The sequence below is a fragment of the Phyllostomus discolor genome, chromosome 6, assembly GCF_004126475.2.
Source record: "Phyllostomus discolor isolate MPI-MPIP mPhyDis1 chromosome 6, mPhyDis1.pri.v3, whole genome shotgun sequence".
Lineage (NCBI taxonomy): Eukaryota > Metazoa > Chordata > Mammalia > Chiroptera > Phyllostomidae > Phyllostomus > Phyllostomus discolor.
In genome coordinates, this window is record NC_040908.2 from 15,610,306 (window position 1) to 15,637,088 (window position 26,783).

Below are 26,783 nucleotides of genomic sequence, written 5' to 3' on the forward strand. Positions count from 1 at the left end.
GTCTGCAGAGAAAACTCCACAGTGCGACACACTTCGGGAGGAAATAACCAAGACAAAATCACAACAGCAGATGCTGAGCGAGGGGCACGTGTGGGAGGCGCAGGCAAACGCCCGTGCTCGCTGGCAGTCGGCGCCCTGTGGCGGTAAAGGGTGCCTCAGTGCTGCCGGGGAGGGGAAGGGGAACACCCAGCCCTGGCTTCCCAGAGGAGGTGGTAGCCCCGTCATGTCCTGGCAGAGTAGCAGTTAGGTCATGGAACGGGTGAGAAAGAACATCCCAGACACAAGGTGTCAGGTGAGTGGCTGGACGTGGGCATTCTTAAGTTTCTTTCGTAATAAAGCTCAGATTTGCCTGTGCTTCACCGTGACTGGCGATTAGCTCAGACTTTGGAACGACTAGAGCAAAACCAGCCACCAGGGGGCAGAGTGTTGATGAGAAACTGAGCAGCTAGCAGTGCGCTGGCCTCCTCCCTTCAGGGTGTATTGAAACGTTCCTTCTGAGAAAGTGAGAGGGAGCGCTGAAAGTTAGGACCGTGACAGTTTCCTGGTCAACCCCAAGCACAGCCTTGGAGAGAGAGGTTCTCCTGGGTGCGAGAGGCGTCCTCGCTCAGCCTGTTGCCACCCACAGAGAGGGTCCAGGGCGTGGGAAGCGTGAGAACATCACCCCTGAGAGCTGGGGCACATGCCTCGGAGCCCCGGATGCCCCTAGGTTCCCACACACCTCAACCAGGTAGTGGGTCCCGAACAGGCTCACAACCAGAGCCTCCCCTCCTGACCACCCGTCCCCAGGTGTTCCTGAGGCTGCAAGAAACAGAAAAGCCAGAGGGAGAGAAAGAAAGCAGAGCGCATTCCAGCCCTGGAAAAGGATGGGGTTGTGGCAGCTGCTTTTAGCCTTAGCTGACCGAGGCAGGGGCCACCCATCACTGCGCAGAAAGACAGAAAAGAGACAGACCAGCCGCCGGGTAAAAGAGAAGCTGTGCCCGGTGGTGCGGTCCGGGGAAGGGAGGTGATCTGCCCAACTTTACCCACAGGCCCACTGGACAGGCCCCGAGAGTCAGACCCAGGCAGGCGGCCCTCGGCTAAACGTTTCTCTCTGCAGCAGAGGAAACACCCAGCCATCGCTGCCTCTGCCTGCAGGTGAAGTCCCGTGAGGCCTCATGTGTCAGCCTGTGCATTCAGTGGCTCACATACTCAGCCTCCTCTATTCATTCAATGGCTGCTATGCCTTTAAGCCCTTTGCTTGCTCTAAATGTTTCCCATACCTGCCCCCTGGTCCCCATGTGTTACACACGGAAGCTCTGGGTCCCAGTCAGAGAGACAGCTCGACACGCGGTGGAACATACAGACTAACGTTTCCCAAAGTTTGTTCCGTGGAACACCAGCCCCAGCCATGGTCCTGAAGAGGGCAAAAGTCTTTGTGTTTTTGGGAAACGTTACCTACTGTGTCCTTCCTCTGGGGAATTCACATGCATCTTAGCACATGAAAGGCTCTGAGAATACCTACCATGGAAAAAGGTTTTAAAAATTGCACCTGTTTAATCGCGTGTTTCCCTCAATCCCAGAACGCTTTCTTTGTCCATGTGCCTGTCAGCATCTCGGGGGGACTGTCCACGTGCTAGGGCAGTGACCTTCTGCCCGTGTGCAGCAAGGACTTTCAAAGCAGGCCGTACCTGGCTGTCTCGTAGAGGGCCCTGACCGCCTTTCCCTTAGATCATCAAGTTAAAAAATGACAACTGCCAGCACGACAATAGCCATTCAGTGTGAATGAGTCGATATTATACCTATTTTTTTTGTCAAATCATCAAAAAATATAATGTATTTCTTGGTGTGCTACAGAATGCGAATTGCACGCCACGAGATGAAAAAGGTTGAAAAATCGCTGTACTGGGCTAGTCTGAGAAAAGCAATTTTCTAAAGTCATTAAAGCTTCTAGATGAGAAATGCTCAGCAATGAATGATTCTAAATGAATTAAAAATGTGAGTTGAGCCTCTTCCTCCAAAAAAAATGACAAAGTGGAGAGAGCGACCTCACGGGCGGGATGGGAGGCGGCGGCTGCAGGCAGGACCCGCAGAGGGAGGTGTGGCGGCCCGGGTTTCCAAGGGCCCCGGGCGGTGGGAGCCACAGGGCTCACCAGTCTTTGGAGCCTTGCCTTTTCCTCAGTTGAAATAAACTGTCTTGTTGGGCACCGTTCAGAGGACCGAAATAAAATTTACTTGCCAAAAAAAATGCATTTCTTTGTCTTGTTAATTAGGAGTCGAACCCCGCATTACAGAGAGTTATGAAACATCTACTCTGTGTTTGTCTGCCCGTGGTGACGACAGGGGAACAAAGCCCAGCCGTGGAGCTCGTGGTGCAATGAACACAAATTACGTTAATTGGCAGGTCTCCTGTAGACTAGCTGTTTCCTGTGGATCTGTGTTCTTTCATGTTTCACGTAAATCTGGCCAAAATGAGGGCTTCACTTTTTGTCTCACGTTTATTTGTATAATTCTCTCTCTTCTCCTAGAACTGTTCCCTCTAAAGTGGGCTCAGAGAGAGATTTCCACCGCCTATGGGTCTAGGTCACCGTGGAGGGTGCCGTTCCGGGCTGGGCACGCAGTGTGTTCCGGCTGAGCGCTCGCCCTCCCGACTTGGTGGAGAAAAGAAACAGCTCTCTTTTACCTTCTAATCCTGGGTTATGCGGAACCCGGCCCACTGGGGGCTTCAGGTTTTCTCAGACTCTCTTGAACACACACAGATGGGCCTGGAACCATGTACAGGTGCTGATGGTGTGGGCGCTAAGAAAAACCTACGTACTGATTCAGTCTCACTGACTTACTCCCTACAGCTCAGGAGGAGATGGCTCCCTGGAGACCGTGACCACCTTGCCGAGTAAGTGACCGCCGGGCTGGGGCTCGAGGGCGCCTCTCAGCTGAGAAAGGAGGAAACAGCGTCTTCCCTCCAACCAGGGTTGAAATGGGAGGACAGGCCTACCGACGGGCGGCTTAGTGGGTGAAATCAACACCGTATTTGGAGCCCAGGGGCCTGGGGTCAAGCCCTGGCTCTCCTCTGTGCTAGCCAGGGGACCTAGGGCGAGTCCCCAAACATCCTGAGCCTCAGGTTTCTTCCACTGGCCCAGAGCACACAGAGAAAATCAAACAAGATAGTGAGGATTCTCTGCACAATTCTCTGTGAATTGCGAGAGAGAGAAAGAGAGTGAGCGAACCAGCGGAGACTCGTGCTGCCCTGGCCCACCCTGTCCTCCAGTCATTTCAACTCAGAGAGACCCCAGCTCCTGCTGGGCGTACCCTCCGCTGCCTCTCCCCGGGCTGCCTGAGAATGGTAATGCAGCCCCCTGCGGGGACCCCAGACCAGGAAAGGTCCCTGGCCTTCCGTCCTAAGTGCTCTGTGTCCTGTTCACCCCCTCCTCTTCCAGATATCCTTCGGAAGTTTAACGGCTATCTCACAGGCTACGCACTGGGCACCGGTGGTGCCAACGACACAAATGCATTCCTCAATCAGGCTGTTCCTGGAGCAAAGGCTGAGTACGGCATTTGGGGGGGGCAGGCTGTAGGTGGCACTCCCCTTTAAGGTTGCGATACTGCTCTCCATGTGCAAAGGGCACATTCATCCATTCACACCAATGATTTGATAGGCTCTCCGCCACTCCCTTCCCTGGCCACCCCAGTCGCTAAGCTAGAGAGGCTGGAACTTGGACAAGGCTGTGACCCCAAAGGCTGAACTCCTGACCTCACTTTCATGTACAGCATGTTCTAATAATTTAACCAGCTGACCGGCCTCGTCCGGTGTTTACAACTTACCATGGCATGATGGTGCTGGAGAGATGCACCCTCTCCAAAGCCCTACAAGTGGCCATTCCCCCCAAAAGGTCAGAGCGTGCCAAACAAATGGATGGGCGAGCCAGAACCTCCTTCCGTAGAGGCCGCTGGTGTCCTGTTGCCAGCCCTCGGTGGAGCTAACAGGAAGCTCAGTTGAAAGGCCGTGAAGCAGAAGCGCTCAGATTCCCAGGACGATCCCCCAGGGGGCCCCTCATCCTGCCCCTGGAGGGCCCAGCAGCCTGGGTCCCCTGGTTTCGGCCCAGTCGTCTGAGCCTCTGTCGCACCGAGGTCTTCTTGCTCAGGCCCACACCCTCTGGTTGGTGGGTACAGTCCTGTCCACTCAGCGGGGTAATAGAAATAGCTGGGGACAGACGGACCTGCCATCAGGCCCCAGGAGGTCACCGTGCTGTGCATCCATCCCACCCAGGGCTGAAACAGGGCCCTGGGCCAGTGGGGAGCCCAGGATGCCTGAAATCTAGTCTTTCCGTGAGTTACAAACCCAGGCACGTGTACAGGGTATGTTTATTCTCCATCTCTTTCTACAAGAAGCATTTAGATAAGTTTATTTCAAAAATAACACAACTAACACATACGTAAGAGAAAAATCACAGCCCCTGGGAGGGAAGAGAGGAAGGAACTCCATCCGTCTGAGCATTTGTGTAGCTACTGTGCCTGAGCATCACACTCACAGCTTCCCAGCAGCCAAGGTGAAAAGAGGAAGCGTGCTAGAGCGATCATCGATCTGACTTCAGGGGCTGAACCAGTCCTTCAGAGACGGGATCCTCAAAGACGCTTTGCATGTGTAGTTCTAGAAAGGAAATGACGAGTAACAAATATAATTGGCTATACCTTCAAATTGGCTATACCAGCTTTAGGACAAACACAATAATTGGATTTTCAGAGAGTTATTTGTTGTAATAACTCCCCAGAACAGGCAAGTAACTCCTTGTCCCTTAGCCTCAGGGTCTCTACCAGCTCACGCAGTCGGGTTAATGCTATGGAAGCCTCCAGTTCCGACCTTTTAGGAGGGGAAATCCAGGCACCGTTCCTCAACGGGACTGATTTCCTCTCCTTTTCAGGGAGCTTGCAGGCCAAGTCCAGGCTCTGGTACAGAGGATGAAAGATGACCACGTGAGTCGGATTTATGGTTACTCTTAAACATGAACTTTCTAACCCACAAAAGTCCCCAAATGGATTAGTCTACCATGAAACTAGGGAGCCCCCTGTCACGAGAGGCATTCAAGCGGCAGTAGGGCAGCCCTGGTTGGAGGCCTTCTGGAGGAGATTGTGTCAATGGGAAGACATTTGTTGCGGATCGCAATGACCTTGAAGGTCCCTCTGGGTGCTAAGATTCTGTGGTCTATAAATAAACCTCTAAAGTTCTTTCGGCTCTGAGATTCTGATTCTATTATTTCAAGTGGGCGAGGAAGTCTGAGAGGGTTAAATGGACTTCCTAGAGCTGGGGTGTTTTGCATTTGCCTGCTTGTTTGTGGGAAGTCATCAAGCGTTCTCCTCCCTCTGTGCAGAGAGTAAATTTCCACGAGGACTGGAAGGTCATCACGGTGCAGATCGGAGGCAGTGACTTATGCGACTATTGCACAGACTCGGTAACGGGGGCAGGGCGGGCCTGTTCGTTGCCCCTGACTTTGACCTATAGGCAGGCCTTGGAGATCCTCTTTGAACACAGTCCTTAAAGTCAACCCTAGAATCGCACAACTACACCTCTGTGTGTGCACGCACACACTTCCTACCCACTGCCCTCAGGTTTCTGGCCCCACCTTGATGTCCCAGCAGTGCGAGGTGGCAGGTGGCAGATCAGTGGTGCTTCTGCCTCCCTCTCTCACCCTTCCTGAGCACTCAGAAAGAGAAGGAGTTGTAAACCTCGGGCAGGAAGAAGGAGGACTTTCCACTTTCTGCCCCTGAGCTAGAGCTCTGGCTGAAAGTGCCAGCCTTCTGGCTGGCCCCCCTTTTATAACAGCGAGGGGTCAACGGTTCCTCTCAGATCCTGGCATGATGAGTTGGGGACAGCTGGAGGCCAGAGGGAGGACAGGTCCTCGGGCCTGAGCCGGGGGGCGGGGGACCTGACACTGCCCCCGGCCCCCTCCTCTTAACCAGCTCCTCCTCTCCCTCCTGTCTCTTCCCAGAATCTCTATTCTGCAGCCAACTTTTTTGCCCATCTCCGAGAGGCCCTGGACATCCTGCATAGAGAGGTGGGTGGCAGCAGCTCCCTGTACTTGGGACCAGCCCAGAAGGCTCTCAAGCTTGAGGAAGGGAAAGCAGTGTGTGCGCTAATTGTCCCCACATTGGTCCCTGGGACATTCCCTGGTGGCAGCAGCTGGCACTGTGCTCTGGGCCACACAGTGTGTGTAGAGCAAGCCCCTCTCTGATCCAGTGCCCAGCAATGGCCTCTGTCCCCACCCCCCGGCATAGGCAAGCCACTGCTGTCCTCTGACCCCCGGGTGGTTCCCTGGATGGCTGCGTCCCTAGGCCTGCTCAGCAGCGCTAGTCCAGGCAGAGCTAGAGAGAAACAGTCAGGGGCTAATGTCCTGCCGAAACGGGTGTCTGTCCCACTAAATTTAAGGCTAGCAGACTTGGGATCACTAACCAATGGCTGAATGGGGCTGAGCTCTCAGCATTCAGACTTGGGTCTGCCATGCAGTCCCATTCCAGGAGGTGCCGTTCACACTGCAGCCCTGGGGTACACACAGCCCGCGGGGCCCTAGGGTAGCCCGGTGTGGACGCCTCCCCAGAACTCCACTCGGGCACATCTGAGCAGGCATTCCACGGGGCCCCTGGAGCCTGTTCCCACTTCTCAGGCCCCTAAGGCAGCCGGAGGGAGGAGTCCCTGGGGCCCCCTCTCATCTGTATTCTTGCCCTCAGGTGCCCAGGGCCCTGGTCAACCTTGTGGACTTCATGAGCCCCAGCGTCATGCGGCAGGCGTTCCTGGGGAGCCCAGACAAGTGCCCGGTGCCGCAGGCCAGGTAGGCAGTGCCGGCTGCCCTCGGCCCTGGTCTGGCTTGTGCGGCCGTGGCTCCTCGGGGCCTTTGTGACTTGGTCTATCCATGTGCGCAAGTCTGTAAAGGGGTCCTTGAGCTGGGACCACCCCTGTCTGGGTGGTTGGAGCCATGCCCCACCTCTTCTCCAACCTCAGGGTGTCAGCAGAAACCTGTGTGACACGGGGGAGCCCAGAGGGAGAGGCCAGGGCTGGGGCAGAGGCCAGGGCTTGAGAGACGGTGTCTGTCACCCAGCCTGTGAGGGACAGCATGGGGCGGTCACACTGAAGCGGAGGTGAGGGAATGACCCATGCAATCTCGTCACGGTTAGCAGGAGTGAGTTAGGGAGGGAACTTCAAGCTCGGATTTTGTTTCTTAAGCTGTGTGAGAGGATACGTGGGCATATGTTGTATTATTCTTTGTACCTCGTAGGTACGTTTGCTTACCGAACAAACACTTTTACAGAACTCACTGTGAACCAGGCACTGTCCTGAGCGCTTCAGAGATGCAGTCTCTTTTAAATTAAGTATATTTTATGGGCATGAAATAATTCCTAAGCAAAACAAAGATGCAGTGTCACTAGTGTCAACGAAGGAGCTGTCTGGGGACATGAGCCACTGGAGGCCCCCAAATCCCAGCCCCAGTACCAGAGGGTGCACTTTTATTTTATGTAAGAAAATGCACATGGCATCTTCAGTGGCTAAATTCGTTCATTCAGCATGCTTTGCTTCGGGCCCAGCGCCTGCAGGCCAGCACTGGTGCTCTGTTGCTGCGAGAGGGTGCTCATTCATGCCCTCGTGGGGACCTGCCCAGTCCCCGTGTCAGGTGGGAAACCTGCCCGGGGCATGCGCATCGGAGCCTCACGGCACACGTGCTCCTGAGCCCGGGCTCAGCTGAGCCGCCCCGTGCGACAGGACCAGCCCCTGACCGGAGCCTCGGCTCGGCCCCTTGCCTCCCTCTCTTTGCGCAGCGTTTTCTGTAACTGCGTGCTGACCCCTCGGGAGAACTCCCAAGAGCTGGCCAGGTTGGAGGTCGTCACCAGAGCCTACCAGGTGAGACCGAGAAGGGCACCATTCGGTGCGCTCTCCCCCGCTCGGCGAACATGCCAGCCCCGAGCCCCAAGCCTCTAAGGGGAGGCACACAGGGGAGGGAAGAGCTATGCAGGGTTTGAGGGGAGCTTCACCATCTAGGCCCCTTCCTCCGCCCCACCTGGCAGAGGTGTCTCAGGTAGCCGGCTGGGTGGCATCATTCCAAAGGCATCGAGGTGGCAAAGCCCCCTTGGCCCAGCCACCTGTGGTGGCTTAGCCCTAACACTCGACCTGAGGACAGTAGCCTTGGGTGCCCCATGGGAGCCCCAGTTCTGCGCCCCGGGGGTCCAGCTGCCCCCACTCCACCCACTCCTCACCCCCTCAACAGGCAGGCCTGGGGGCTCTCTGGAGACTCTTCCCAGGTTTTTATTCCTTCTGGGACTTCCTGCCTGGCCCTTCAGAGTTTGCAGTTCACATAAAAGCAAAACAAAAAGGTGACCCAACCTGTTCCCAGTTCTCTGGAGAGAGCTTTGCAACCAAGTGTGTCTGCCTGCCCAAGGGAAGGGCTGAGCTGGCACCCGCTCCATTTCCCAGGGGGATGGGGCTCTGCCCACCACTCCCACCCCTCCCCACTGGGCTCCTGGGCCACCTAGGGCCTGTGCTGAAGGCACCCGTGGGTGTGTCCCCAGAGCAGCATGCGCGAGCTGGTGGAGTCAGGCCGCTATGACACGCGGGAGGACTTCTCCGTGGTGCTGCAGCCCTTCTTCCACAGCGTCCGCCTGCCCCTCCTGGAGGTAGGTCCCTGCCCTCTCCGATGGGGCTTCCAGGGAGGACAGGAAGTTCAGGGCAGAGAGGCCACGTGCTTTCGTCAGAGTGTGAGTAAATGGGAACGGCCAGGGCAGCTCTCCAGGTGCTGGTCAGGTGGACGCAGCCTCCTGGACCGTCCGAGCTGCCTTCCCAGAGGCAACTGGGCGTGGGCAAGCAGCCTCTGCTGTGCTGAGCATCTGCTATGTGCCAGGCACTGTGCTCGCCAGACACAAAATCTTTACAGCTGCCTTTTGAGGTGAGTTTCACCATCGCCGTATAGCACAGGCTCAGAGGTGTCAACAGTCTTCCTACAGTCATGCAGGAAATACAGGGTGGAGAGGGCAGACGTGCACGTTTCCAACCCCAGAAATTCACTTTCTGCCACATGTACACGACCCTGTAGTCATAAAGGAGGGCTTGGGGTATTCGGTCTGCACCCCTGGTGGTGCCCTGCACCTGGCACTCCCACCTGGAGCAGGAGAGCGCTGTGAGTGGGCCGGGGTAGGCCCTCGGCTCTGTCCAGCTGGGCCTCCAGGCTAAGGGCTCCGCTAAGGGAAGAGGAGGCTAAGGGAAGAGGAGGTTGGCCCACTGCCCCATAGTGGCTTTGTCCAGGCCTGCCCTGAGCCTCGGCCCCATTCTCCCCACCGAGACCACCAGTTCTGTCGGGCCGATGGCTGGGAAGTGGTTTTTCCCAGCTGGCTGGCCAAGACTTCCTTAGGGACTGGGTCTCATGCCCTCGACCACAGCACGGGCCAGGGCCTCACACCAATGTGCCTAAAAGCAAATACGGCATTTTTTTAATTCAGTAGGGGAAACTGTGGGGCCAGAAAGGAGGATGGGGGCTGGGGGTGGTCACCCAAGGCTTCGGCTCTGTGGGGTTGCTCTGATCTCCCCCTCGAGGTGAGCAGGCCCAGCAGAAGTCCAACAGCTCAGAGCCCCCCAGGGGAGAAAGGTGTTGAGGGGTCGAGCCCAGGGCTCAGGCCAATGATCATGGCGCCCCCTCTGCCCTCCACACCAATGGGATCTTGAGGAAATGTGTTTCTCTCCTCCAGGATGGGCGCCCGGATATGTCTTTCTTCGCCCCGGACTGCATCCACCCCAGTCAGAAATTCCACTCCCAGCTCGCCAGAGCCCTTTGGGTCAATATGGTAATTAAATGGGGTGCCCCGGGGCCCTGGTCTACAGCAAAGCACCAGTTCCCATAGACTGGAGTGTTCTTGGCCTCCCTTTGCCAGCAAGGTACAGAGGAGCAGTGGCTGGCTGGCTGGCACGTCTGTAGGCGCCTATAGAATTGAAAATAGTCCTAAGACCCCAGGGTTAGCTACGCCCTCTCCTCTGTGCCTTGAACCCCGCCGAGGGACTCTGCAGGAATGCAAGGCAGGCCCTTTACACGGTCCGCATTTCCTGCGTGGCAGCCTCTGTGCTGGGCGGCTTAAGCCACGTTACCTGGTGGAAGCTTCCCAGTGGCCCTGCTGTGCTGTGAGTTTATGAGGAAGCTGAGTCCTGGAGAGGCTCAGGGACTCGCCCAGCATCCCGCAGCTGGCAGCTGGCACAGCCAGGAATGGAGGCCAAGGCCCCCAAAATGGTGTTTGGAGCTTTCCCATGGCAGGATGCTGCCCGGGGAAGTTCATGGCCATGGAAACAAATGAGTACACCTGTGTCTTTGTTTTTCCCCGATCAGCTTGAGCCACTGGGAAGGAAAACCGATACCCTGGACCTGACAGCAGATGTGGCCCTCTCCTGCCCCGCTCAGGTAATTGAGCAGGGCCGGCTTTGCTCCTCTGCAGGAACCAGAGCTCTGACCTCACCCCACCCGCTGCAGCCTCCCCTACAGCATCCTCCCTGCCCATCTTGCCCCTCATCTGGAAGCAGATGGACTCGGGAGGACAGAAGGAAGTCGATGAGAACAGAAAGGGGAGAAGCAGGTGGGAGAGGAGGCCTGGGCCCAAGCAGAGGTGGAGGGTCAGGTGAGCGAGGTGGATTCCTGCACAGAGTCGGAGAGCCAGAAGGATGAGGAGGCGGCCTGCCTGAGCAGGGGCACGTGGGCAGGCGGGAAAGTCAGACCGCAGGGGGGGGCCCAGGGAGAAGCCCGTAGGTCCGAAGTTGTGGCTCGTGGTGGCAGAGCCTGAATCGGGAGTTTCCGGCAGGGACAGGGTCACAGAGGACAGCCTGCGAGCTGGGTGGAGGAAGGGCAAGCCGGAGTGGCCTTGGTGAGAGCTCAGCTCCTTTTAAGGAGGAAAATGTAAGTGGTTGTTCAGCTTGATTTCAGGCCTGGGGTGGGGGCAGGTTCATGTTCCGCCTGCCTTCAGCTCCCTCTTCTAGGCCCTATCTTATGACTTTTTAACCAAATAAGGCTGAGGCCCAAGAGCCCTCAGTGGCAATAAAAGCAGAAGGTTCTGACCCAATCCGGGAGGCTGGGTTTCCCTCCTGGGTCGGCTGCATCAGCGTCAGTGGGTCCTACCCTCCAGGCTGAGCGGGAGTCCCCCCCCCCCCCACCCATGTGTCTACCAGGGCTCCGGAGAGGGTGCCAGCCCTTCCGGGCCCCATGTGCCCTGTCTGCTACCTTCCCCACCCCTGTCTGCGGCCCAGGCTCAGCCTGTGTGCCATCAGCCTCATCAGGAGAGCCAGGGTGGTGGGGAAGAAGGGCTGAGGAGGTGAGGGCCATGGCCACAGAGGGCTTGGCTGCTGGGTCTGGTGCATGGAGCAAAGGAGCAAAGGAGATAGTCCAGAGATGGGTCAGCCAGGGTACCATGGATGCCTCTACTCCAAAGGCCAGGTGCTGGTCAAAGGGCTGGGGCACAGGCCTAGAAGACTCTGCTGTGCCAGGAGTGAATGGTTTAACTGCTGTATCCTGAGCATGTCCAAAGGGTCCTAGGGGAGGAACCAGGCCACCTCTGCAGTAGGGGCATTTGGGGACTCAGAGCAGAGGCTGTAAACCACACTGGAGGTAAGCGTGTCGACATTTTTACAATTCCTGTGTCTGTTCTGAACATTAGCCATGGAGAGCCATCTCCAACCCACCCGTTCAACCTTCCATTAAATAGTAGAAGTAATAACAACCCATTCCAGGGAGCCGTCATTGCTCTCCCTGCCCCCCTCTCCCCCAAACAATTATTAAGTACTGGGTTAGAGCCAAGGCACTGGGTCAGGGAGTGACTGTTGCCATGGGCCTCAGGGTGACCTGTGCCACCCTGTGCCCCGGGCCAGGCAAGGAGCCCCAACAGGGTGCTGCCCCACCAACACTCAGGTCACAGTGGGCTCTGCTCCTCCTCCCGGACAGAGCCTGACGGAGTCACTGGTGAGCAGAGGAGAGCAAACCCAGCCTCCCGGAACCCTAGAAGCCCAGCCTGGAAGCAGCGGTTGCCAGGCAACCCCAGAGCCCATTCCCAAAGGCTCCATCTGTTGGCCAGCCCAATTTCACCACACCAGGCAATGTAGCATTCTGTGTTCCCCAGGTCCCATCTGCTCCCTCCCGTGTGCCTCAGAGCTATATAAACGTCCACCAGCATCTCAGTGTGAGCTGGCAGGGGCCAGGCAGCACGTATTTCCGTGCTAGCTGTGTCTAAACATAGACGCAACAGGCAGGACCCACTGGGGAGGAGGGGGCCGAGACGGATGCAAACACTTGGGCACTTTCTCAGCTTCCTCCCTGCTCCTCCCCCGCCCCAGTCAACTGCAAGTGCATCCTGCCTGGCCAGGTTGGCCTCTTAACAACACTCCATGGATTTCTGGTGGACTTCCAGGATGGACAAATGATTTTATAGCCAACTTGTGAATAACCACCCTGCGCACTATGGCGGCCGTCCCCTCCCGCCTTCACCACCTCTCTGCCCGCTCCTTCCCTAGCCCAGGGCAGCTGGCGGCAACTCCGCAGGCTTTGAAGAAAGCAGCTGAAAGACCAGCACAGTCCTTTTTAAGCTCTTATTCATCTGGCCCTCTCTAAACATCTGACAAAGTTAACTCCCTCCTCTGTGAGTTTTCTGGGTGCAAAAGCACCTCGTTGTCCTGTTTTTCTAGCTGCTGCCCATTCTCGTCTCTTTTAACAACCCTCCTTCCTTCTTCCAGCCTCAAAAATGTTGACACTGTCCAGCTGTCAGTTCTCAGCGCTCTTCTCTCTCCTCTGTCCCCCATCCCTTCCCCCCTGGGATTCGTCCATTTCCAGGAGATCCCCTTAAATTCTTTGTATGAGACTCCCCAACCTGTGTCTTTATTTCTTGATCCTTTCCCAGACTCTACCTCTGTGCTTCTAACCCTTAAGAGCTGCTTTTCCCTACGTGGTATCAGGTTACACAGACAGCAGCTTACAGGAACGGGCCAGGTACCAACAAAGCAGGGGAACCAAAGAGAAATGCAAAGAGAGAGGGAGAGACAGAGAGGCCGAGAAAGGGAGAGACCAAAATAATTTCAAGTGATGTTACATCCAGTCTTTCCTTTCAGAAAAAGCAGAAGTGTGTTGGATTCCACCATACGTATTGTTTCACGGTGTTTCTATTTTGAATTATACACGGGGGACACTATTATCTTTTGAATGCTTTGGACTTCTGAATCTCCTAAAATCCTGCCCTGACCTCACCACCCCACCCCCCCAACTCAACAAACTGTCATTCAGAAAATAATGTTTGAGTATGGAGTGCTAAAATAGGAACTGCATATCTGTCTTCCCCAGCTCTGTAGAGATCCTTAGGACGTTCCTATTTCTGTCAGTGTTACAGCGTTTCCACCTTTCTGCAGCCTCGGAAGCTCAGGCAGGGGCCCTACCCACTGGACTCTCCCCCAAGCCCCTCTGGCCACCCCCTGCCTTCACTCCCACCGCCACCCCTCCCCCATTCAGGCACTTAGCCCTTTGTTTGCTAAAGGTTATGTGGTCTGACCTTCCATCACAAAACAACAGAGGATTACATAACCTTATGCTCTCAGCGGGGAGGACCTGGGAGTCCCGCTGATGTAGTTCTCATAGAATAAATGGGTCATTTTACCACATCCCTCCCAAGGCACTACCATGGCCTCTGCTTAAGTTTCTGCACTCTCAAGGCAGTGCCTTTAAACTGCCCAGTGGCAACCCATTAGCAGGCTGTGGAATTAGCCTAGCACATCCAGCGTTTGGAGTGGCATGGCCCGTTAGGTCCTCCTCCCTCCTACCGCCCCCGCCCCCTCCCCTGAGTCTTCTCCTCGGTTCCCTCAGCCGTTTGTCACAGGCGAGCCTTGCAAACCCTGTCTCATGCGGTAGGCATGCCTCCTTGGCACACGGCCCCTCTTCAGGGGCTGCCCAGACCTGCCTGTGCGCTCTGGTTTGGGCCGAGCAGCACAGAACTGGAAAAAAAGAAGAGCCACCACCCCTTCGCCGAGGAACTTTAAACCTAGTGACACAGCCAAGTGAACATGACCTTTCCCTGAAGCCTCTGGCTCACGTTGCTGACGCACCTCAGGCGGCTGTCCTGGCACTGCCCCACCCCCAGACAGGCTACCCCGTCTTTGCACAGACTTCCCTGTCCGGAATTTAATGGGCTTCACCTTTTACTCACTGCTGTTACAAACAGAGCCAAAGAGAGCCGGTCGGACTAAGCGATGGAATCCCTCCTCCCGGCCTTTAAGCTGTGCTGACTCATGCACACGGCACGCAGCCTCTGGTCAATAAAACAAGCCCTGGGCAGCCCAGGCCACCTGTCCGCCGCTGGCCTGGACCTGCTCTTGCTATTCCTGCGCCGGCCTCCCTCCCCACCAAATTCCGGTGTCTCCCTCGCCTCCCACCCCTTTGACTCGGTCTGTCTCTCCGGCCCCTCCCCCAGCCCTTGGGTCATGCAACCCAATAGACTCTCCAGTGTGACTTTCAGCACTTCCATAAGGTCAGGGTGCTTCTCTGTCCTCTTGTTTTTCCCCTTCTGGCTGCTCTGAGACTAGCTCCAGCCCCCAGGCCCTAGGCCCAGTCAAGGCTCCTTTGAAGTGGGGGGAGCATATTCATTAGCCACGCACCCCCCACTGAGTCTGGTCTGTGAGGACCACACATTCCCAGATCTTACTGAAGGCCATTCCTCATCAGTCATTGCACTTAAGGCCATAGCATTCTTTGATGCTCACTGCCACCTCCTAGCTTCTTGCCTTCTCTGCCTGATTGGGGGTCGTAAGCCTCTTCATGCCCTCCCCTCACCCTGGCACTCAGAACAGTGCTCTGAGCACGCGGGGGCTCTGTAGCCGCGGCTCAGTTACAGGTAGGGTACTCCCAGGTTGCCCTCATGTGGTGGCGAATGCTCAGGGGAAGCTAAATGACATTGGCTGGAGACGAGCCTAGTGAGCCATGGTGACTTGCCATGATAAGGCCTCTTTTGCCTTGCACTGTTGCAGACAGTCCCGGGCGCACTTCCTGCCCTTGGCATTGAGTACTCCTCTGGCCCACGTGCCAGCTAGGAACAGAGACCCAGGAGGAAGGAGAGACACACGTGGTGTGTTCTGGAAGTGGGGTGGGGAGGTGCGGGGTGGGGGGGCTGGGAGATTTGTGCATGTAGCTTTGGTCCTCCGAGGTGACTGCTGAGTCCCTCTCTTCCCCTTCCTCTGTGACAGCGCAGGGCCCGACACCAGTGTGAGCAATGGGACCCAGCCGTTCCTGGTCAGGAAGGCCTGTCAAGTCAGGCCAGGCCCCGTGCTCACTCCCTACTTGCTCTCTACCTGGAACAGGCCCCTCCTCGCGCTTGACCTCAGTTGTCCCTCATCTGTAAGATGGGGGGGTTTCAGGGGCTGCAAACGCACATCTGAGGCCAGGCAGGAGCACGACCTTATGAACGGCATCGGGCACGCGCCGAGAGGAAGTGGTGGGGCCAGGACTGAGAGCGCGTGTTTCTTCTGAGAGCACTCGGGTTCTGTCTCCTCTCACCCCTCCCCCTCTGCGAACACCATTCAGGCCAAAAAGTAAAGCAGAACAAATCGAAACATCTCCTGGGTGGGCTCAGCCCAGGAGCAGTCAGTTTCCAATGCCGGGAACCCATCTCCAACGTCGTCTTCTCCAACATTCTGGTTCTCTCTTCTTGTCCCCAAACTGCAGACCATGGCCCTTCACCCCACTCTCTGCCCATCCCCTGAAGAGCCGACAGCCCTGGGCCTTTGGTGCTTCCTGATCTCAGTCTTGCTCACTGGTTCTTGCTTCGCCATCATGCCTACATGTTCTCAGTCGCTTGCTTTTCCCGTTTCTCCTTCGCCTCCGTCCGTCCTTCCTGATGCACCCATCGCCTGAAACTGGATAGACCTGGATTCTCGGCTGGGCTCATGTGAGAACCAGTCGTGAACTAGAGAGGTGGGCAGGGAATAAAGAGGGTGTCCATGAGAAAAGGCGTGGCCAGAGACCAACCTGAAGGGGTAAGACACGTAGTTCAAAAGAGGAGGAGAGCAGATAGTAAAAATAAATTGATAATCATAACATTCTAATGCTATGAAGCTCTTGCCAGAGAAATTACAAAGGAAAGAAAACAGATCATTGCAATGATCGGGGAGATGTCCAGGTGCTGGGGGGAAACGGAAGCATAGAACCCCGAATAAAACATACAAGGCCTTGTCAGGCCTTTCACTGCGTCTCCCTCACCAAAGCTGATGTGCAAAACCCTCTAGGGAATGAACAAAATTATGTTCGTACAGCTCTTTCTATCTGAGTGTTGAAAAATCACATTAAATAAATCTAGAAGACAGGATTATTAGTTCTTATTTTCCCTAAGCAACCTCTGATATTGCCAGATAACCAACCTCCCTCCATGTTTTCTGTTCTCTCTCAGAACGAGCCTTTCCTGAGAACCGTCCGGAACAGTAACTACACCTACCCCACCCAGCCAGCCATCGAGGTAATTCCGGACTCACGTCTGCCTCTCTCGGGGACAAACGAGGGTGACTCAGGGTGCGAGGCAGGTGTCAGAGGATTTGCTTAAGCAGAAGTGTATCCTCCTTACAAACTGGAAATTGGAATGTTAAAAAAATTTTTCCTGAACCACAAAGTTCCAGGACTGTTCTAGCATGTTCTCAAGTGCTTATCTGACATCAGCAGCCCACAGGTAGAAGTGCCCGTGGGTCCGTTTTCTCTGACCTTTGTACCAGCATCATCTCTGATTGGGCAACTCAGCCTTTCAGGAAAGGATGACAGGGAGGCAGCGGGTGTGATGGGCCGCTGACTTGCTGAAAGGTGGCGGCCGAGTGGAAAGGATCTTAATCCCAGGGGCTGGGCCCAGTGGACAGCTGATGCACATCCAGGTGGGTCTCCAAGGCTGGCTTGGTTCAAGTCAACCATACTGGCTCTGAGGGACCCCGAAGGAGCCAGGGCTTTCAGGACCGCTCCTCCAAAGGTGGCCTGGAGGGTCCTGGACCACACCAGGCCTTGTAGGACAGGCCTGGTCCAGATCAGGTCTGTCGGCCACCGGGACAGGAGCTCAACCACCAGTTTCAGTGGAGCAGCTGTGGTATATCCAATCTTGTGTTAGAGGCTGGAGGGACTTTAGGGATATAGCAGACATGCCCCTGGCCTTGGGGAGTTACATAGGGGTCATTTCCATACTGAACACCTACTATGTGCCCAGCACTGTACTGTCCCAGGGAGATATGGCAGAACACCAGACAGATGGGTCTTATCCCTCATGGGGCTTACAGTCTATGTTTTTAAAAGAGGCACTCAATAAATGGCTAAGCACAATCATTTCAGGAAGTGAGGGCCACTTGGAGAAAAGCTATGTGAGACAGCACAATGGGGCAAGGGAGGGGCGGCAAGTTCTGATGAGTTGTGGGCAGGCCAGGCCTCTCTGGGGAGGAAAGATGAGAGCTGGGACATGCAGGATGAAAAGACGCCAGCTACCTGGAGAGCCAGAGTCCCAGGTAGGACCGGGGAACACAAAGGTTCGGAAATGGCGCTGAGTTGGGTGTGTGCGAGGAGGAGAAGGAAGGTCAGGGTGGCTGTGGGCATGTGAATTAGGTGGGGGTGGGAGTGGGGGTGAGATCAGAGGAGTCCTTGGGGGCCAGATCATCCACAGTCCGAATCCCTAAGTGGGAGGGTTGGACTCCAGGTGGAGAGATGTGGGAAGCCATTGGAGGCTCACGGAGAGGGTGACATATTCTGGTTCACCTTTAAAAGGTGTCCCTGACTGGTGTGGAAAATGGGCTGGGGCGCAGCAGCAGTGGTTGAGGAGGGCCTTAAGCTCGCTGACGCACTGAGACCAACTTAGAGGAAGTTACTGAAGAACCATTAGATTCTGAGTCCTGGGCTCCCAGCCATGCCAGCGTCACGGCCGGGGTAACGCCGAACTTCCAGCCTCTCTGGATTCTTCCAGTCTCACATTAGCCCGATGGAGGCTTGTCCCAGGCCAGCTATTGACCAGAGCTCATGATAATGGAAATGGCAGCAGCATCTTGTCCATCAGGCATTTAATTCTGTAACGTTTATTTGCTGGGTGCCTGAGTGAAGCAGGCACTGTGCTAAGTGCCGAGTACCTAAGGAGAGCCAAGCGGGCCTGGGCCTGCCCTCTTGGATCTTACAGTCTGTGTGTCTGCGCTTCTGCGGCTATAAGAGTTAGAAACCCAGGCTTAGAGAGAGAGAGAGAGAGAGAGAGAGAGAGAGAGAGAGAGAGAGAGTGTGTGTGTGTGTGTGTAACACCTTGCTGTTTTAGCCACAGGCAGGTGACACCAACCTTACCTGGAAGCTGGTTAGAAATGCAGAGTCCTGGGCACGACCCCAGTCCTGCTGAATCAGAGTCTGCCTTCAACGGGACTCCTGGGGTGTCTGGGCACCCTGCGGCGTGCGGCTCTCCCCTGTGACGGAGGCGCACGCCCACACTCCCACCTGCGTCTGTGGGTCTGCACAGCGCCTGCTGGGCCCTGGCTCACCAGCCGGCTGAGATGGTTCTGAAGCACTCACGGCTACAGAGCTTTTTTTTCCCCAATGGTATTTCTCCCGACATTTGTCACTGGCACACGACACATTCTTGACTTCAGTAGGACATCCGCACGGAAGAAGGAATCCATCAGGGTGATGGATTGAGCAGTTCCTCAGAATAAACTAAATGATATCAAATTAAGCAAATGCCATTTAAAAGAAGTTTCATTTTTGCTCCCTCGTCAGAGGAGTGTTTTAACAAGGCTTGCCTTCATCATCATCTGACCGAAACGGGAGAGATGAGCTTCCACAGCCTCGGCAGAGAACCGGCCGCCCCGTCCGCCCCCGCCCGTGGAGCTCGGCTGTGTATGCAGCCCTGGGCTCATCTCTCAGGCCGTCCTGGGGACAGGCAGGCGTCTGGGGCTCTGGGTGGGGGAGACCTGATTTCTCCCCCAGCTGGCCGGGATTGGCCGTTTCTGTGCCCTCTGCTTCTCACCCCATCCCTTCCTCCAGCACCTGGAAAAGTTGCTCTGTAGTTTAGCTGCAAAGAAATTTGACTAAAGGTATCCAGGTTACAGACGTTACTTTTTACATAGACAAGGAATGGGTTGGCTATGAAGTTAAACATCCAAAAAGATATACACACGTCCAGAAAAAAAAATACACAGAAACCAGGAACTTTGCAATCGTAAATATTTTGTGTTCTTTTTCTAAAAATATTCTAATGATTGTTTCAGCCCTAGCATGGCAATCAGTGTCCATTAGCTTCCTGTTAAACAACAGCCCCCAAATCACCTGTGATGTCTCATCAGCATCTGAGTCTGTGGCCCCCCGGGACACCCGCTGTGGTGTGCCTGCACTGCTTCTCCCCGGCTCTGGTGTAGGACCGCGGCTCCATTTAAGAGCGTAGATAGAGGAGATGGAAAACGCTGTGTGAGTGTGCACATGTGTGCCCACCGTGGTGTGCTTTGTGCATAGGGAGAGGCAGACACTCCTTTTCTCCCCTCTCACGTCCCCTTCACAGTCCGTCCACCACCAACAGGTCTTACCCTCACAGCATCCCCTGCAAGGACGTAGTTCTAGCCTCTGCTAACAATCACTGAGCTCATTCTTGGGCCGAAGCTAACTTCCCTGCACAATGGGTGTTGGGCCTTGTATCTTTCTTCCTGTTGATTTAGAACTGGGGCAGCGACTTCCTGTGTATGGGATGGAGCCCTTCCAGCAGCGTTCCCACCTCGGGTGAGTGAAGACGTCATTCCCCCCTTCGCTGAAAGGCCTTGGTGAACGTGTGGGCGGTGGGAGACCCTATGAATATCCCCTGGAGCCGGGAGCAGGCCTCGCTGACTCCTGGGTAGTGCCACCCACGGCCAGCGGCCTGCAACCCCCGCAGGGCCCCCAGGCCTCTCCGCAAACCCCTCTTCTCATGTCTACTTAGTCCCATTGCCGTCCCTCAGGCCTCCCTGCCCAGTGAGGTGGGGACAGTCAGGGACTGGGGGTCCTCCCTGCCTATGCCCATGACACCCACAGCCAGAACTTTCTGGACCACTCCATTGTGAATTGGGCTCTCTCAGGATGGACAATAGCCAGCAAGGTCATTACCTTCAGTGCCTGGGTTGCTCTAGATGGGCGTCAACGTTGCTAACGCCCTAGGCTGGAAATAACTGTGATGGGAACCTGTGGGACCACAGCAGGGTCTCAGATTTCTGGTCAAGTTTATGGTTTAAAAGAAAGACCTCCCCCTGACCTGATTCCATCCTGTTGCCTGTCTACCCTAGTCCACGAGCTCCGGCCCGCAGACATCAGAGTGGTGGCCGCCCTGGGGGACTCACTGACGGTGAGTGCTGAACCTTGCCCAGCGTGGGCACGGGCCAAGCCCTGTGCACGATCTGCTCTTCCTCAGCGCCGGCTCTGCACTCAGCTGACACACCCACCTGGGCCAGGCACTGAACCGCAGCCATGCAGCCACAAGACATCCCCAGGCAATGTAGAGGCCCCACTCGCTGCCCTTCCACACTCCAGCTCAAGCACCACCTCCACCCCGGGGAGAAGCTGCCTCCCCTCTGTCCCTCCTGCCCCCTCTGTCCCCAAGCATTGCATCTGCGTGCTGCGGTACTCACCCAAGTCTGCCTGCCTTTATCAGGAAACTCATCTCCATCTGCCGGACTCACAGATTGGGGGGGTCTTACGACCCACACATTGCCCGGCGCCCCTCACCCCACTTAAAGATGTGTTCTTTGGGGCAGAGGGAGCCCAATTCACAGAGGGAGCAGAGCACACAGAAAGCACAGTTCCACTAAATGAGTCATGTTAGCCAACTACGCAGCTACTGCTGTGTGCAAGACGCTCTGCTAGCAACTCCCGGGGAAAGAAGTGTGAGACACAGTCGTGACCCTCAAGAAACTCGTTCAGCTGAGAAAACGAGAAGCTTACACAGAAGCAGCTACATGATCATGTAGACAGCATACAGGACTTAAAATCAGGTCCTCGTTTCTGTAAAAACAACCAACTTCCCCATAGATATGGGAATGTGTTTTAATTTTGGTATGAACATGGAGAAAGCTATAAAAGGATATGTGCACATGTGGGTGCATGCACACACACACGTGTGCGCGCACACACCCCACCAGGCTCATCACCACTGATCAGCTTCAGTGGTGTGTATATGTGGGTTAGGGGTGAGGTGGGGATGGGGCAAGATTACTGAATCATTTCACTAGTTATGGTGCATAGGTATTGTTTTTATAAGTTTCAAGGAAGAACTTCTTTTTTTAAGATAGAGCATTGAAAGAAAGCATTATAGAGGAGCTAGAGCCGGATAGAGGCGTTAGAGAACGAATTAGACGTTCCCGGCCGGACCACAGGGAACTCAGCGTGCCTGGAAGGGACGCAGTGGGTGGCATGGGGCAGGCAGGTCCAAGGCCCTCAGCCTTCAGCTCAGTTTGCAGAGACCTGGAGGTTTGTGTGGACAGGAAAGGAGTGGGTGAAGGAAGGAAGGAAGGAAAGTGGAAACCAGGCTACGGTGAACTCAGGAAGCTGGTGAAGGGCTTCGGCTTTGGCCCTGTGGGTGAGGGAGCCCCATGAAAAGGCTGGCGTCAGGGAAAGTGTGGAGAAATGGGTCGCTCAGGGGAGCAGACGAGCGGACAGCCTGGTGGGACAGCCTGGTGGGAAGGGAACGGATGCTGGGGGTCAGGTAGGAGGTCAGAGGGTTGTCCATGGTGAGAAGACGGAAGTCTTGCCTGAGAATATGGCAAAGGGAACCAAAAGGAGGAGCTGGGGTCGGGAGAGGCTAGCACTCGGGCGCTGGTTGCATGTAGCGGACTGGGGAGTCGGGGCAGCTCAGGCACCAAGTGTCCTGGGGAAAAGCTGGCACCGTTTTCAGAGAAGGTGAGTCCAGGTTGGCAGTTGCAGGGGGCGCAGGGGCCCTTCCCGGCGCCCTGAGCCTGCAGCCTGCTTGCTCTTCGCCCCTCACAGACGGCGGTGGGAGCCCGCCCCAGCAACTCCAGTGACCTGCTCGTGTCCTGGCGGGGGCTGTCCTGGAGGTGAGGATTTCCCCACTTATTTTCTATGGGTGACACTGTGAGCGGTGTGTCCCTGTCAGCCCTCCAGAGACGGGGCCAGGTTCCATGGCTCCGCTCCAGGATGCCGGGAGAGGCCCACGTGCTCATGTTAGTCCTAAGGGTGATGGGGACCCCCCACCAGGGGCACTCTCTGGTTCTGACTCGGCAATAGGAGGACCCGAGGAGCAGCAGTCAGGGGATTTGAATAGATGTGTTTCTCTCCCCAGTGTTGGAGGGGACGGGGCCTTGGAGACCCACACCACACTGCCCAGTAAGTAGCACCACGAAGAAGCACCGTCACTGTGGCCACCACAGCCCCTCGTGGAGGCCAGGGCCTTCCCTCCGAGAAACAGCAGAGAGGGTTGTCTGCAAGGAGGGAAGTCAGCCAGCCCCCAAGAGACCCAAAACTGTCCCGCCCCCCACCTGTGCCCTGACACTGCACGTCCGTCTCCCACTCACCTGTGCTGTCTGCTTTCTCCCTCTTAAAAGACATTCTGAAGAAGTTCAATCCTCGAATATTCGGGTTCTCCACCGGTACACAGGAGGAGACGGCGGGACTGAATGTGGCTGTGGAAGGGGCCAGAGCTCGGTGAGTGGACGTGGGCACAGGAGGGAGAGCGCAGGGCAGGCTGGGAAACCGTGGAAGACATGGAAAGGTGGGAAGGGAGGCATGTGGGGCCCAGGCCCAGGGGAACAGTAATCACTGTCCTGCACGGAGCTCCTCTGTGAGCCTGGCCCTGAGCTGGCCCCGCACGTGGATGATCTCACTCATCCTCACACTCTTCAGGACACTAGGGCTTAGGAAGTTTCCTGAATGGTCCAAGCTTCTTAGGAAAAAGTATCAGAGATGCTAGGATCCGGCCAGGCTGACTCAGGGCCTCCGTTCTGCCCTGTGGTGCTGTTACTGCCTCTCGGGGCAGCAGGAGGAAGCACACAGCCCCGCCCCCCCACCCCCGGGGTGCTGTCCTGCTGACCTCCTGAACCTCTCAGAAACTCGGGAACTTAGTGTGTGACCCTGTGGACGGCCACCCTGCCGCTCTGCCCCCTTGGCTCGAAACCTCCAGTGCTGGATTCTGAAAAAGCTGTTACTTGGGCATTAGGGAGTCAGATGTTCGGGCCCCTGGAACAGAGCGGCAGGTGTTTGATCTCACTCGGGTTCTGTTGCTGACAACCGCCCAGACCATTACAGCTGAAACGCCCCACAGGGTTCTCTGACTTCCTGCTCGGGCCGCGCTGGGCATGTGCGTTGTGGCAGGAGGGCCACTCTCAGATCACCAAGGAAACGATGCTGCCTGGACTCACTGTGTTCCCAGGGAGCGCCCCGCTCAGACCCTGCCGGGGCCCCACGCTCTGTCGGGCCTCTGAGCCACAGGAAACGATGTCAGTTCCTCAACGTCATGAGTAGGAAGAACTTTTTTTTTCTGCGAAAAACTGGGCTTCGTGGGGTCATAATGTTGACATCTAACTGCTGCTGACTATGACAGTTATTGCTCTCGTTGTCATTGTCACCGCTGTCCTTTCATTGTTATTCCACAGCCCCAGCTGCATTAACCAGGAGGTGATGCCTCAGTCTGCGGGCATTTAAGCCCCTTTCTCGCTCCACTCCTCTCGAGGTCTTTTCTGCTTTCCTGCCGCTCAGCACCTCCACCAGCGTGAGCCAGCGGCAGGGGAAGTAGCAGCTTCTTGTTATGCCTCTGGTGTCCCAAGTTCGGGGAAAGGACAGCAGGCCACTGACTTAAGTGAGCAAGGCTGGAGCATTGCTCTCTCTCCTGTGGCCACGCTCTGTGTTCAAGATAGTGTAGTTAACGATAAGCCCGCCTAAATAGAAAAGTAAATACCACAGCCGAGCAACTAAGATAATAGGACCTGGGGTCGGACCGAGTGTGTCCAGCTGTCAGCTCCCGGACTTGCTAGCTGTGTGACCTTGGGTAAGTCACTTAGCCTCTCTGAGTCTTAGCTTCATCATCTATGAATAAGGATAGCAATAGTACCCACTTTGCAGGGTTGTTGTAAGGATTAAGCAAGACAGTAATCCATGGAAAGCACTCACTACGGTATACAATATGTATGCCAAAAAAAAGTTTGCCATTATTAGGGTATTTAGTTTCAAGGTTTTATTAAGCATCTGACCTCCTTTCCATCAATCGATAGGCAAGAATTCATTGGATTATCTGCCAGGGGCTGAGCCCCGAGCTGGTTACTAAAAGAGACAAAACAGTCAAAAGGTGAATGTTCTCTGTGCAGAGAGCTTGCTGCCTAGTTAGGGAGACTAAAGGAATAACTTGGGGGGAAAGCTGTTGCGTATGCAACATTGCAGACCGAAATGACTTTGTGCTTGGGAGCGCACCCGAGAGGACAGAGAAGTGCAGCAGGAGGACTGGGCACTCCAAGTAGGGAGGCAGACCGGAGGGACCCCAGAAATCATCTCGTCCAACCCCTTCATTTCAAAGGAGAGAGAAATTCAGCCCTGGCTGGTCTTGGTGACGTGGGTGAGCTCACACAGCCAGTCAGTAGCAGAGCTGAAAGGAGAGCTCCGAGAGCAGGGCCCTTTGCCCAGGGACAGAAGAGGAAAGGAAGGAGGGGTGGGTGAAGGAGCTCACAGAGAAGGCTGACGGGGGTGGGGGTGCTCTGAGCCTGAGGGACTTGCTCTGAGCCTGAGGAACCTGGCTGGGGAGGAGAGGAAGAAGTGGGCATTCCCGCCTTCCCCCCTAGTGCTCACGTGGGCTTATCCCCATGGAATCCCCCCTACACACACCTTAAACCCATTAAAAGGTTATAGGTTCCCTTTAACCAGGACAAGCTAGCTTTATAGCTTTCCATTGTTACCCAGCACTAGCAACGGTGTAGGGGTGGGATCCTGGAGGAGTGAACGAGAAACAAAGGCAGGGAGGGTGCCTGGTGTGCTCGGCCCCGTGCTCGGCTCATTGTGGGCACGCAGGGATTTTCACTGGCCACCCTGTACCTGTACCAGTGGCTGCTTCTGTGACTCCTTCCAAGGAAGCCTCTGTTGCACAGGGGGCAAACACAAGGCCCGAGGGCAGAATCTGCCCTTCCACCTTGTTTTATCCAGTGGCAGCACCGAGCTCCCGCTTAACTCTTAAGGAGTGGTTACATTGACACAGTCCTAAAATTACATTCAGCCCTTTGAAGGCAACCGCGAGGCTGATGTGGCCCCTGGTAAAAATGAGTTTGACACCCTGCTTATTGGCTGTATCTCTTTGCTGACATAACCTCTCATCTACATGCCATACACTGTCTTTAAAAGGCTACAGTGTGGTAAGTTTTCTGTATGCCCATCCCTGTGAAGCCGTCAGCAATCAAGGTGATAAGCACATCCATCACTCCCCAGAGTTCCCTGTGCCCCTTTGTCATCTCCCCCTCCTGCCCCTTTCCGTCCCTGCCCTACTCCACTGACCTGCTCTCTGTCACTGTAGATTAGTCTTCAGTTTCTGAAGTCTTACGTGAATGACATTGTAGACTGTGTATTCTCATCTAACCTCTTTCATCCAACAAGTTTTCTTGGAGGTGCATCCGTGTTGCTGTAGTTATCAGTGGTCTGCCTATTGCCGAGTAGCGTTCCACTGGTGTAGAGATCTCCTCTCCAGAAGCATCCGTTTCCTTATTCCTGGTGGACAGCCCGGAGATGCAGGGAGAGCGAACCCTGTCCGTTCTCGTCTCCCCCATCCTGGTTTGTCGGGAGGGGCAAGAGCGAGGAGACAGAGAATGGTTCAGAAATCCAAAGCAATGACAGAGAAGAAAAGCAAAGGGATTAAAGGCATGGAGAGTGGGACTTACAAGTAGAGATTAAAGGAGTCGGGAAGCCTGGGAAGGAAAAAGCCGAGGGACCATTTAGGGCTATGACTTTTTTTCAAATGCACAAAAGGTTATTTTTAAAGCAGGCAGCCCGAAGAAGAAGTGAACAGACTCAGCGTGCAGTGGAAGAGGTGGATGAGCTGTCAGGGAACACCCCTGGTGGTGAGGCTGCACAGGGGCCACCCCAAGTGGCCCAAGAGGCCCGGCCTGCAGAGACTAGGCCTGAGGATTAGCCCTGGACTAGGGCTGGGGCTGGGGCTGGGGCTGGGTCCACGTGGCTCGGAGGTCCGAGGCAGATCTCTGATTACTACTCGGTTGAGAATCCTGGAGAATCAAGCCTCTCAGTACATTCTGAAGGAATAAAGGTAACACAACATCAGTCTTCCTGAAACACACCCTCGTCAGGCCAGACTCCTGCAGCCTGAGCTCTTGCTCCCAAGCCAGCTCTCACGGTCCCTTCTCTCCTCCTGCTCAGGGACATGCCGGCCCAGGCCCGGGACCTGGTGGAGCGGATGAAAAACAGCCCTGTGAGTACGGGACCCCCGAGCACCCAGAAAGGTACTGGGTCTCCGGTGCGGGTGGGCACAGCAGCTGTAAAAGAGCCCCGAGGCCCCCCCTGCAGCTCCTGCTCCAGGTTCGCCTCAAAGAGGGACCAAACGACCCACAAGAAGCAGGCCTTACCACAAAGGCACCCTCTGTGCTGCACCCCCTGACTCTGACCCTGGCACCCCAACCCCTAGGGCTGGCAGCAGAAGGGAGAGAGCGAGCGGAGAGTTGGAGGTCAATGGCCTTGGCCTTGGGCAGCTTCCCACTTTACCCAGAGTCCCTGTCACAGAGCCCTATTATGTAAATGCTGGCTTCTAAAAATAGGCTTCTCGTTCAGTCCTTCCCCCTTCCTGCTGCGCTGGCCCCTCGCAACCTTCTCACCAGTAGTTTT

General features: G+C 55.6%; 1 protein-coding gene across 1 annotated transcript in view; it reads left to right on the forward strand.

Annotated features, from left to right (window-relative positions):
- PLB1 (phospholipase B1) overlaps positions 1-26,783 on the forward strand; it is a 90,549-nt gene that overhangs the window by 48,502 nt on the left and 15,264 nt on the right. The window contains exons 29-45 of the mRNA XM_036029952.1: positions 2,826-2,869; positions 3,414-3,522; positions 4,896-4,947; positions 5,343-5,423; positions 5,961-6,026; positions 6,697-6,797; positions 7,780-7,861; positions 8,527-8,631; positions 9,697-9,792; positions 10,326-10,397; positions 16,399-16,464; positions 19,655-19,715; positions 20,252-20,310; positions 21,948-22,015; positions 22,261-22,304; positions 22,523-22,622; positions 26,322-26,373. Of these exons, the coding sequence (XP_035885845.1) occupies positions 2,826-2,869; positions 3,414-3,522; positions 4,896-4,947; positions 5,343-5,423; positions 5,961-6,026; positions 6,697-6,797; positions 7,780-7,861; positions 8,527-8,631; positions 9,697-9,792; positions 10,326-10,397; positions 16,399-16,464; positions 19,655-19,715; positions 20,252-20,310; positions 21,948-22,015; positions 22,261-22,304; positions 22,523-22,622; positions 26,322-26,373 (1,258 nt within the window). The remainder of the gene's footprint in view (positions 1-2,825; positions 2,870-3,413; positions 3,523-4,895; positions 4,948-5,342; positions 5,424-5,960; positions 6,027-6,696; positions 6,798-7,779; positions 7,862-8,526; positions 8,632-9,696; positions 9,793-10,325; positions 10,398-16,398; positions 16,465-19,654; positions 19,716-20,251; positions 20,311-21,947; positions 22,016-22,260; positions 22,305-22,522; positions 22,623-26,321; positions 26,374-26,783) is intronic.